This window comes from Poecilia reticulata, chromosome 10 (genome assembly GCF_904066995.2).
Source record: "Poecilia reticulata chromosome 10, P_reticulata-male-v2, whole genome shotgun sequence".
Lineage (NCBI taxonomy): Eukaryota > Metazoa > Chordata > Actinopteri > Cyprinodontiformes > Poeciliidae > Poecilia > Poecilia reticulata.
In genome coordinates, this window is record NC_088839.1 from 7,239,149 (window position 1) to 7,251,861 (window position 12,713).

Sequence of the window (12,713 nt, forward strand, 5' to 3'; positions counted from 1 at the left end):
AGATACTTGTGTGTAGCTTGTTTCTGGGGCAATAACTCATGTTTTCAGGTGGGGCGGGTTTTTTTTATTTATTTTTTTACTCCTGAGTTCATGTGCTTGATTGGATGTTTTAATTTATCTATTACAAAAATTATTTTTATTATCTCATCTGAAAAGAACCTTTGCAATATTGCTGCTAATCTAATTTTTTGTCAGGGGGCCCAAGATTCCTGGCGGCACCCCTAAATCCAGATATTATACATGATAAATAGGCTTATTACAGAGTTAAATTAGATTTAAAAAGTTTTAAATTACCCAGGAAAATATGTAGCTCTAGATGTTTTGACTGAAGACCTGGGATTAATTATTCATTTCTGTAGAAGAATAATTAATCTATTTCTCCTAATGTGAAGTGGTTATCTGGCAGTTGCGGCTTGCAGCGGACGTTGCGCCCATAATTCACGCAAAGCATCACGGGGCGTAGGAAAAACGTGGATAGGCGGATCGGTTGTCTGGATTTGATCTGCTCTCTCGTTCCCGTACACTCTCTCTTTCAGGCTGAATACAGAAGTGATTCCATGGAAATAACGGGGACGCCGTCTCCCCCCAGTAGTTTTAGGCTGAAGAAGCTGATCTGGAGCGGAAACAAGAGAGCCGCATTTGCTCATGCGGATGTGACGTTAGTGCCGCATGTGCAAAGAGGCAACTCACAAATATTTGCTTGAAGGCCTTGTTACATTATGAGAGTATATTAACACTGCTGCCACCACTTGTTACGGAGGGGAACTGCTTATTCCAAAGGCATGCTCTGCGGTGAATTGCTTACCCCCCTGGTAACAACCGATCACAACTCAAAGTGGAACGCTTTCGTGCGCTCCTGAACAACCAATCAGGTAGAAGTATAGCCTTATAAGCATTAAAACAAAACTTTTGAATTAATTTCAAAATACAAAAATCAAGTGCAACAGACTTGAAGTGACTCAAACTTGGACTGGATGGAGACCATCACATGACAAATGGCAAATATTTCCAATGCTTTTTGCCTTCATATGAATGCAAATCTGATCTCAAATTTCAAGACATTAATGGAGAGATTTGGTTTCATTCAATAAACAATAGCAACCCAGATCGAGACAGATTGACCCATGTCTCTGTTGTTGCTAAGGTCAGACAAAAATAACTAAAAGTTAGGACAAAAATGCAAATGTAGAAAAGTTTTACAAGAATCTTGCAAGATTCTTTAATTGGGACCTACAGATTTTCTACAACAATCTGTTTAAATATTGCATATTTAGTTTGTTGTGAACAAGTAAAGAAAAATATTCTTGCAAATACAAGTAAGATTTGTTTCTATGTTTGGTGGTGAATGTTGACTGGAAATCTTTTATGTTTTCCCCAAAAACTAAACCAAAATTTAAAATAAAGTTGTTTTAACCACAACAAAATAAAAATAACACTCTTTCTGTGAAGAAATCTTTTTTTTCCCCCGATCAGTCATAAGTTTTAATTTAAACAGCCAAACCAACTTAAAGACATCACATGGCGGCAGCAGAAAACCTGTAGAAAAAGGCCCCTAAAACCAGGAGCTTCGACACGTTCCTCTGTGGCATCAGCTGCTGCTTCAGTTGCTTTATTCCGCAGCATGTACAGACGATTCTATTAAAACTCTTTATACAGTATATACAGTTTCCAATAAATCAGTATGGTACAGTGTCAGCAGTGGGAACGGGGCTCAGAAACCTGGGAAACGAGGAGAGGGTCGGGGCGGTGGCCATGTATAAAAAGCAGAAGTTAGCTGTTTGGCTTTACTTGAAACTGAAAATGCTGGATTACGTTAATGATCCACTTGTTGCGTAACGTGTTGCTATGGTGAGCAGGACTGCCTTCCTGCTGAAGATGCGGTAAAACTAGACCTAAACGCCGACTGACCGAGTTCATTTCCTGCAGCGTTGGCATGGCAGAAGTCCACTCCGGAGTTGATCCAATCAAAAAAAAATTTTAAAAAGAGAGAAAAACAAAAAAAACAGAAGAGGAGCCGTCGCCGTCCGACGCAGAAATGGTTGCGTCTTAGCTCGAGTCCGACTCGTCGCTGTGGGAAACCTGAGCGTGTGGACGAGGGAGAGAGGCGACAAAGAGCCGAAGCAGCCATAAGTTATCTCAAAAGTTTCGGTTGGTTCAGAGCGTCAAGCCCCGCCCCCTCTTCTCGCCGGTCACGTATCAGTTATCGGGAGGTGGCGATGGCGATGTCGGCGACGAAGGCGTCGTCTCTAGCTTACGGAGACGGCGGCGCCTCAGCTCGGCTGCGCTGGGTTCTCCTTTCTCGTCGTCCGCCGCTCCTTCGTCCCAGTTCTCCTTCCTCTCTGCGTCTGAGGAAGAGGAGGTGGAGTCAGCGGGCTGAGAGGAGACTGTGGCTCCACCTACTGGGTCAGCTGGAAACACAATACAGTCATGGTTAGGAAGGAGCTCCCATTCCTCCACCAGGGGGCGCAGTTCCATGCTTCCTGTGCACGCAGACACGTTATGCACATCCCCAAACCCAGTCCTCATGCATTTTCTGTTACAGGAATGAGAAATTATTATTCTCATTCTGGGAATAATGAGAAATTATTATTCCCATATAATAATTTCCAGGTTGATAAAACAACCTGGACTCTACGGAGGAATGTTAGCACTGAATTGTTACATGTCATCTCTTTGAACTCACAACTGGGTAAAGTCTGTTCTCTGCTAAGTCATATGGTTATTAAACAAGCATTATTTAATAGCTTACAGATCTTGCTAATACCCTTTAAAAATAGATATATTAAAATAAATCATCTGGGATTCAGTCTCTGTTCCTACATCTCTGCCTAGCATTACACCAACCTGCTGCCTTCCCCCGCCTGTCCTGATTCTCTGTCTCCTCTTCCTCCTCTCGATCCTCACAGCTGAATGACATCAACTTTGTGCTAAGTATGTTTAAAAATACAGCAGTCAAACCACATTAAAAAAAAACAACTCAGAAATGCTAATGTTAAATGATATACTTTAGCTGGATGCTGCATCTGCTCATCTGCTTACATAACAGCAGAGCTGTAGTGTTATATTGAGTGAAAACATTTCAACTCAAGTTCATCACTGCCAAGTTTTATAATTATATGATTTTTGGTTGAACAATAAAAAACACAAAGTAGTTATTTTACGTTTCTTGCTATATTCACTGAGAAATAGCTCATATAATGAGTATAGCAGATTCCAACAGGTGTGCTAATTGCTCCTGGCTAGTCTGAAGGAGCCAAGTGGGGCAGCTCTGTGAGGCAGAAGCCTGGAAGCTTAGAAACTGGAAAACTGCAGCTCAGAAGGTGGAGCTACATGTGAAAGAATCAAGGCCACATTCCAGGTATGTTTATGATGAGGGAATGACATAACATGATGTAGAGCTAATAGAAAAAAGTATATTTTACATAATCCTGCCCCTTTAAGACACTTGTATGCTAATAAAACTGTCATATTAGTACGTCCCCATGTGTTGCATACCTACTTTTCACCCTAGATTCAGAATTCATTGCCATCCTTTCTAAATTATGAAACACTTACTGATTATTCTTCTGTGAAAATATTTTTAGCTGGTTTTTCAAAACTGTATTAATAAAAAAAAAGTGAAAACTTCTGTGATCAGAAACTTGTATTTGTTACATACAGGTGGACGAGTCCCTCTCCGTGGTGGGACTCTCTGCGCCAGTGGATGCCGCCTCCCGATCGGCTCCGCCAGCTTCTGCGGCGCCACCCTCAGGCCGCGGAGGGCTGAGGTGAGAACAGAAGAGAGGTGATGTTTCAGCGCATGGCGGCTCTTCAAAATTACAAAGTCAAATCAAGATCGCAGGCTTTTTCCTGACCAAACCCGTTTTGGACGGAGGAGTGTAACCTACGCGAGCGTGGCGACGGTGCTGAGGTAGTGGTGGATGTTGAGCATGGCGGCGTCCAGCAGGGTGTGGATGTTCTGGAGACACTGCAGCCTGGCCTCCAGGCCCCTCCTCCCTTCGGCCTCCAGCTCCCTCAGTTCCTCCTCCGTCAGCCGAGAGAGCGACGGAGGCGGAGGAGGCATGGACGACACTGGGGGAGGATAGAGAGAGGAATAAGCTGCACTTCAACACAGCCAGATGATTTTTTTTTTCACTCAAACAAGTGTCTCTAGATGTGTGTGGAAGCTTACCGAAGGGAGGAGGCGGAGGCATCGGCAGCCATGGCGCAGCGGGGAAGGGAGGAGGCGGGAAGGAGAAAGGGAATCCTGGGATTGCTGATCCTGGAGCGGCAGCGGCGGCTGACGACGTAGCAGCGTCTGCAGCAGCAGAAGTGGGCTGGCTGGTGCCTAAAGGGGATGGACGCATCACAAATTGATGTCATCAAGAAAAAGCTAAATCGCTTGAGTTAAAATGACCGTAGTTAAAGGTAGAGTTCGGGGCGTTTTACCAGCGGCCTGCGTCGTGTCCGTGCTGCCTGCTGGAGCGTCAGCTGCAGCAGGAGCTGCAGGTGGAGCAGCAGCAGCAGGTGGAGGAACTGCGGGGAAAGGACCCCAGAAAGGGAAAACTCCTGGAGGGAAGCCTGGCAGCATGCCGGGAGCCACTGGAAGAGAGAGAGAGAGAGGAAGAAAAAGGAGTTAAATGAACAAGGAAAGACAAAACGGTGAATGTAGGAGAGGTACAGCTTTCTCCACTGTAATAAATAAAAAAGTAAGAAGCTCCTGGTCTTCTTGAAGCTCCGCCTTCAGGAAGTCATCACAACATGGCTGCTCTATTAACCCTTTAACATTGTACAGTGGAGTATCAGGGCCAACCTAAGAGAATTTTTGTTTAATCACGAGAACATAGTCAGAATATTGGCAGAATGAAGTCGCAACTTTACCAGAAGAACGTCTTAAAATTATTAGAAAAAAGTTGTTTTAATGTGATAAAACCTTGGATAAGTAGTTATTTTGTTTACAGTTCTCATACAATTAATACTTTATTCTCCTATTATGACAACTTTAACATTGTATCATTATGACTTTATTGTCATATGACTATTCTCATGTTATTACGAGAATAAAGTGTCTTGTAATATCATGACTTAATTCTTGTAAAAATAATAATAAAAAACAACTTGGCATAGCCCCCAATATTTTGTCATTGAGTTGACCTGAATTCAGAATCCAAATAAATAGCATCTGTAAAAAAAAAAACATTTGTAAAACAAGATGACGTCACTCTGAACTCTGCACACTAGATTTTCCCACAAATTAAATCTTCGAAAGCCATAAAAGCGACTTGTCGCCCAGCCCTGGATGAGTTTCATGCTGAAAGTCACCGTTTGGGGCCGGGGCTGCCGGGGCGTTGGCGGGCGCCGCCGGGGCTGGGGCGGGAGCTGGGGGCGGGGCCTGGGCCTGGTTGTTGTTGGATGCCCTGAGGACGTCCATGCGGCAGGTGGGGCAGGTCTGCTGCCTCTGGAACCAGGAGCGCAGGCAGCTGTGGAGCATCAACGACCGTGAAAACATCGATCTTATCAGGCAAACAAAAAGCGACTTTTCATAAGGATCTTTTGTTTCCAGCCATGTTTAAATTTCCACCTCAACTCTGCTCTGTTTAAGTGTAGCAGGAGTGTTAAACTCAGACGTGTGTGTGTGTGTGTGTGTGTGTGGTCACATTGGACTCACCTGGAGTGGAAAATGTGATTACAGGGTAGCTTCTTGGCTCCAGTGACCATTTCCTCTCTACAGATGATGCAGACGTTGTCCGAGGCCTGCAGATCCTCCGGAGTTGCATCAGGATATCTGAACATCATATCATAACAGACACATTGCTGAAATATCTCAAAAACTATATTACAATTAAATAAGAATTAAATGAATAACTAAAAAAAAACAAAACAAAAAAAAACTGATGGACTCACAGAGTGTTCATGTTGCGGATTGCTCTCCTTGACATTATAGCATCTGTTACGGCTTTTTTAAACTGCCTGAAAAAACAAATAAAACAGTTGAAAGATGTGGGAAATAAACGTTGTTTTAGGTTGACATGAAGCAGCAATCCAGACTCTGTTAAAAAAAACAACTAAAAATTAAAACAACTGTCTAGATCAGGTGTGCAAACCTCTTCTTACAACTTAAAATGCGAAATGATATTGTTGGATTTTTTTTTTTTTTATCTGCTCAGCAACAAATTGAATATATGATACTTTTTTAATGAAGCAAAGGCTGAAATTTCCTAACTTTTTGGGTCTTTTTGTGCAGTCCAGAAAATATTTTTCCATCAACAAAAATCTACTCTAAGACATTTAAAGGAATGGATGTGATCTAGTTTTTGTTTTTCCTGAGTAAAAAGTCATTGGATGTTTATGGCGCCACTTCATATGAAATTAAAAGCAAAATAAAAATATTTTTAGATAACTTTATGCTTGAGAATTAAATTAGTAACGGAGATTCTCACCCTAAAAATAATAAAAAAATAAACTTCTTCAAAGTGTCCACCAGAGGGCCTCATATGTGACAGTCTTGCATTCTTGAGCTGCAGTCGGCCATATAAAATTGCTCCACGGGCCACCAAGGGCCCCTAGGCCACACTTTGGACACCCCTGTTCTAGACAGACATTTCATTTGAAGAGCTGCTCACCTCATGGCCAGGTACATGGGCCGAATGGCAAACAGGGGGAAGGTGTGGACCTTTATCATGATAGTCATGAAGGCGATGTAGAGGAGAACCTTGATGAAACCTGGCAACAACACGCCATGTGACACATACGTCGTCATCGTCATCATCATCATGGACGCCATATTTAATCAGTCGAACACACAGACTGGTTGCAGCACCTGTGAAGAGCTCAGTGTAGAGCATGTAGACGGCCTTGTTGTCCCAGGGGTTTTCACTCTGAAGGTCGACAGTGTGGAGGATGTACTTGATAAAGGTTGTCAGGACCATAGTCAACAAGATGGCGTACTGAGGAAAATCAAATGGAAAATATGATCAAATCTATGTGTGTGTCAGAGAGGGAAGCAGCAGTCAGATGTAAAGTATACGTGGTGACCTAGCATCAGAAAAAAAAAAACAGAGGTGAGTTAGATATCTGAGACTGGAAAACGAGATTTATGAAACAAATAACATCAATTTAAAACAAAATAAATTCTCTAATCAGTGAAAACTCAAAGACAACAATATAAAATATGTAATGAAACATTGACTTTTACTTTTTTTTCCCTTACTTTCATTTGTTATTGAATAAATTATTCCATTCATTTAGCGTAGACGCTAACCTCACATCTTCTCATTTTAGTTGACAAGTTCTGTGGTTGAAAATTTACCAGGTAACATACTGTGACTTCATTCACCTGATCTTGGATATATAAACACATAAAATTTTCCCAACACATCCAAGTCCTCTCTTTTGCGAAGAAAATATGTGATAGTTTTTATATTAATCACATCAGCCAATCAGAAAGATGAAACTTTTTCCTTTGTGAGACAATATAGGTTATTTCTATCTTCTATATATATCTTCAATAAGTTATTTCAACTTATATTTTACAATAAAGACTGAAAAAAGATTACATTTGTATATAAAGAAATGTAAAATGTACTTAAAAATCTATTAGATTCCATTCTTTATAAAATATTTCAATTTTCTTCCTCATTTTCCCTCCAACTTTCTGAGGCCCCCTGGTGGACCCCACTTTTAAAGGCACTGTTAAAGCGTCTAATTTAAAGTATTGGTAATGCAAGATATTATTTACCTCCTAGACATATAAATATTAATTAATAATTAAAGGATAGTAGAAAACATTTTGAGTTCTTATATTAAAGTAGCAGGAGCTGATTTTATTTTGTGTTTTTGTAATAAATGGTCTAATCGACACATTTAAACCGTCAGCTCTGTCACCACTGTGAGCGCTGCATTAAGATTTAGATGTTTTTCCCTTTTTTCTTTACACACAGCTGGAGGTTTTGCAAGATTACTTCAAAACTTGCATTATATCTGAATTCAAATCTTTTTTTTAAAGTTTTTAAATGATTTCCAGTTATTAAGAAATTTGAATGCGATTTTTTTTTTTTAAAGATGCTCACTTTGGCACAGTTTAGATCGCAGTTTCTAAGAAAAATAATCAACTGACAATGATTACTCTTTATTATGAGAGGAACCTGCATGGGGAACGAAAAAAAAATCAGCTTTTTTTTTTTCTTTCTTTTTCTTTTTTTTATTGTAAAATGAACCACGATTCATTTAACAAGCCTCGAGTTTTTAAGGGTATAAAAAGGAACTGGGACAAACCTCAAAGCCAAAAACGAGCTGGACCGAAGCTCCTCTGGTGATGATGCTGTGGCAGGCATGGTTAACAAACAGGAAGTCCATGACAGCCAGAAGTCCTAGAAGAGCTGCAGAAAAAATTAAGAAGTGTTCATTACAGAAGTGTGCATGAGGGTGTAAACAAGAGGAAAAAAAATAAACGTGACTCTTTAAACCCCAGGCAGATGCTGACTTTAAGTTGTTTCTGTGACATGCAGACAGTTTTAGGCGGTAAAACTGAAGAGGAACTGGAACCCTTTTGTGACAACAACCAAGACGCACCTGGCTTTGGCAAATATTTGCATACAGTTTCATGAAATGCTTTGCGCCAAGTGAAATCAGTACAAAAAAAAAAAAAAGAAAAACCCAAACTGAAAGGTACTTACATAAAACTCTCAAGTGAAAAACCCAGGATATGTTCGGACTCCTCTCCATCTGATGAGAAAAAGACAGGAAAAAAAAAAAAAATCAATAAGCTGATCTCCACGAGCGTTTTGCTCATCTTTTCTCTTGGGTTACGGCTGTTTGTTTGGTAAAGATTTGGCCGTTTTCCTTTTCCCACTCACAAAGTCCACCCGGTCCTCAGCCAGCCAGTGGAAACACTTGAGGAAGAGCAGGAGGGTGAAGAGGGCGACGAAGCGAGGGGAGAAATCGTCCCTGAACACGGTGAACGCCAGGCAGGTCTCCGTCACCGCGTACCAGGAGCGCTCGATGAGGTGCTGGCAGGGGGGGAGAGAGAGCAGAACGCGTTTAGTTTACATTTACAGCACAACATTTCACAGTGTTGTCGTTTTCCATTTCAGTCGGGGGGGGGTTTGTTTTGTTTTGTTTTTTTATACTAAAATTATATTACGAAAACAATTTTGTAAAATTAAGAGAATAAAGTCGAAATAATGAAAATAGTCATGACCTTATTCTTGTATTATTTCAACTTTATTCTCATGTTTAGTTTTTTTTTTTTTTACTTTCCTAGGGAGAGTTCCAAAACTTTGTTGTAATTTTTAAACTTTCCATACACAAATAAAAAAACTGCTTAAAGAAAAAAAAAAATACAATGCTGAAAAAAAGAACTAAAAAAAAAGTAAAAGAAAGACATTATTTCAACTTGTAGAAGATATCCGTTTTTCGGAATTAAATAATATTTCAATTCCTGTCACTGGCAAAAAATAAATAAATAAAAAAAAAGTGCAAGTAAAAGCATAAACTTATTACACTTTTTTATACATAGACGATCATCAAAACAGCAGAATTATTCTTGTATATTTTTCTAAAGCATTTTTCCAAAGACTTCCTTTTATGAGCCGGTAGAAAACAAAAAAAAAAAAAAAAATTTACATATCATCAAATCTTGTACTTGCTTAGCAAATAATTTTTTTATACTTTTTGTCTTAAAGAGTGAAAAACACAGTTCTAACTTCCAACAATTATTTCACACCCGAGTTTCTCTGGTTGAAGTACAAATGTTTTTAATATTTATCCTGACCATCATTTTTTAAAACAAACCTCTCTCTCCTAACTCATAGTTTGTTTCTTTAATTTTGAACCACTTGTGCAATCTTGGAAGGAGTTTATAATAGGCTTTGTGCATATCTACGCTGTTCTGAGCTTTACAGAAATCATAAAATTTTAATGTATTTCCATTAATTGGATAAAACTAATCTGATGCAGTTATAACTCAAATAGCTTTCTTGTGGAGCACATAGACAGGTTTTGTGTTGATTTTATACGAGTTTCACCCCGATTTCCGCACAATAACATGTATGGAAGTGTGAAGAAAAGACAGATCTTCGATGATCCCCCACCTCCATTTCAGCAGCCCTCAGCTGGCCAAAGAACACCTTTCTCATGAACTTCCCCAGCAAGAACACCAGCACAAACGCCTGGATGTACAAAACCTAACGGGGAGGGAAACAGAAAGGAAAACTTTAAAAGCGGCTCACGTGAAGACAAGCAAAAGCTAAAAACAGGCCAACCAGACGGCTGACCTACCGCCATGCTGGGGCTGCTTTTGGTGAGGTACACGACGGTCGGGTAGAACTGATGTTTGAGCAGGTAGGCGTGGGCCACCACGGCGCCGGTCAGCGCCATGCTGGTGGCGGTCACCAGGATTGCTCGCACCATTGTGGACTGCAGGTGCTGCTGAGGTGCAAACAGACACAACATGAGAATTTAAACCTTCAGGATTTCTTCAGAAATTCTGACTTGACGCATCTCATGTTTCTTATGAATCAAACTAAGAAATCCCCCGCATCAACCAAAATCATGTACTTTAATGCATTTTTTTAAAAAGAGTCACATAAATGTTTGATACATATGCTTTGACACTTAAATGGGTCAAAATTTTTAGAATTATTTCACAACACATTTATTTTCTTTTTTTTTTGTCTATCATTAAGGAAATACAAAAACAGAGAACTAAGTCAAAATCATCAGCCCTCAAATGATTTAGGGGGAGAAAAGTAAAATCAAAGTAATTCAAAAGTGTCTAAATCCGTGCTTTCACAAATTAAACTTTGGAAACCACCTGAAGGAAACACAAAGTGACGCATTTCAAAAGAGAAAGCGTCTGTGGCATGTAGCCACTTTGTTTTATAAAACACCTAACGTATGAAGAGACAACTGTTACAGCTCCATGGGAGCTAAACTAAGACTGAAATCTTGCATATGTTATATTTATGTTAATATATACTGAAGTTGCTTGGAGCAGCATAAACCTTCAGCATAAATAAAACCATACAGAGTCCATTGATATTTTCAAAAGGTATTTTCGCACTATATAACCGTTTTATGGCGCATAGAAACATTCGGTTTAGAGCTAATGTATTAAGCTGAACTCTTAAGTCTTGTGACAGCTTCCTAAGACATATGGAAACATTATTCATGAACCGAAACCTTCAAATAGACTTCTGTTGGGGTTATAACTGTAACTAATTCTGCAGGTATGTTGTCAAACAGAAATAAGGGTTAGTTAGCCTATGCTAGCTTATGTTAGCTTCCAACCGCTCCAGCTGTCAGGGACTCACCGACTCGGTACCCGCAGGACGGCTCGCTCCTCGGCTGATTCAACGGGGCCTCCTTGTCTGATAAAACCTCTATGCTGTCTCCAGCTACTCCATTTCAAACATGTCACCGTACCCTCCCAATTATTAGCTATTAATTCTCCCCTCGCCCGTATTTGCCTGTCTACGTGTTTATCTTTGGCTTGCTCCTTACAAGCCACATCACATCCGGTTGTTATGGTAATTTAACGCAACAGCATTTTGTTTTTGCGCCACTGAAATGCGCGGTGTATCGTGTTTAGCAGCTACGCTACAAATGAGGCAGGAAGAGAACATTGTTAAAACATTGTGATATCAGTTACCAGTGGCTTTCTTACTTGCATTTCCTCCAGGTGTGCGAGATATTGTGTTCCGCATTTTCTGAGCTTTACGGTAAATATAAACGTGGACCAATAGGAAGTTATCAGGCTTTCACAGCCAAAAGAGGCGCATTCAAGCGCGCGGTGTCTCACAATCCAATCAATCATGTTAAAGAATTGGAGATTGGAAATATATAATTTGTAGTTACTTATTCTGTAAGAAAATACCCACGGCCAATTTCAGACATCAAAAGAGAAATAAATGAAAACGTTTTTTTTTTTATTATTGGTGATGAAAATATTCTGCGGTGTATGTTCAGTTTTCTAAACGCACTATAGTGTGATGTTAACTATTTTAATTACAATTCAAACAATTTTAGACTTTAAAAGCCATTTTTGAAACCTTAGCTAGAATCTGACTTTTGGAAATATTTGCGCATTAGACAACGTGTTGTTGGAAAGTTTCAGTAGAGTCGGCAACCCAAGTGTTCACTATTTGCAAAACCATGATAAGCAAAAAGCATCTAATTCTGCACTGACACCACTAGGCACCAAACAAACATTTAAAAAATTAAGCTAATAAAATAAAAAGATTAGTTTAAATAGCTATGCATATGACACACAGCTGTACATTATGTCACCAAGTCACCACAAATCTATTCAATTGTTCAGTAGACTTGTAGAAAAAAATCAATGCATGGAAGTGCTGGACAGAAACGAAACTTATATTTTTGCCTTAAAGAGGAACAATCAGTCTGCAGTTTCAGTTATTATAGCCAGAAACTACTGATCAGACCTAAACCTTCAGAGCCACATAAAGACAGTTACAAAGTCAGCCTTATATAAACTGAAGATCATTTCTACAATGGAAGGACTAATGTCGCAGCAAGATCTGGAGAAACTCAAACATGAGGAGGATTACTGCAGCAGTCTCTTCAGTGTAGCCCCTGTTGCTCAGAGAATAGTTTAAAATATTTCTATTTATAAATCACTGAACGGCTTAGAACCAAAATAAATTAAAGATATGTTGCATCAACCTTCCAGACTTTTACAGTAAATTCCATTACAGTTTAATAGAATTCAATGA

The 12,713-nt window shown here is 39.7% G+C and overlaps 1 protein-coding gene across 4 annotated transcripts; it reads right to left on the reverse strand.

The window, feature by feature from the left end:
* Positions 1–1,190: 1,190 nt before the first annotated feature.
* Positions 1,191–11,851, reverse strand: syvn1 (synovial apoptosis inhibitor 1, synoviolin). 4 transcript variants are annotated; one of them, XR_001777023.2, is made up of 17 exons: positions 11,292–11,850; positions 10,258–10,407; positions 10,071–10,163; positions 8,835–8,987; positions 8,655–8,703; positions 8,254–8,357; positions 6,800–6,926; positions 6,603–6,702; positions 5,884–5,949; positions 5,648–5,764; positions 5,302–5,459; positions 4,429–4,581; positions 4,172–4,327; positions 3,888–4,071; positions 3,659–3,762; positions 2,845–2,927; positions 2,296–2,408 (listed from the first exon to the last, which is right to left on the reverse strand). XR_001777023.2 is itself a non-coding variant. In XM_008419808.3 (17 exons), exons 2-17 carry the CDS (start codon positions 10,387–10,389, stop codon positions 2,397–2,399), a joined length of 1,770 nt encoding a protein of 589 aa, XP_008418030.1. In that variant the 5' UTR covers positions 10,390–10,407; positions 11,292–11,851; the 3' UTR covers positions 2,296–2,396. The 4 variants fall into 4 exon arrangements, 3 of the variants coding, with proteins under 3 accessions (XP_008418029.2, XP_008418028.2, XP_008418030.1); XM_008419808.3 differs by having other exon boundaries at positions 2,845–2,906; positions 11,292–11,851; XM_008419807.3 differs by lacking the exon at positions 2,845–2,927 and having other exon boundaries at positions 1,191–2,408; positions 10,258–10,404.
* Positions 11,852–12,713: the final 862 nt, after the last annotated feature.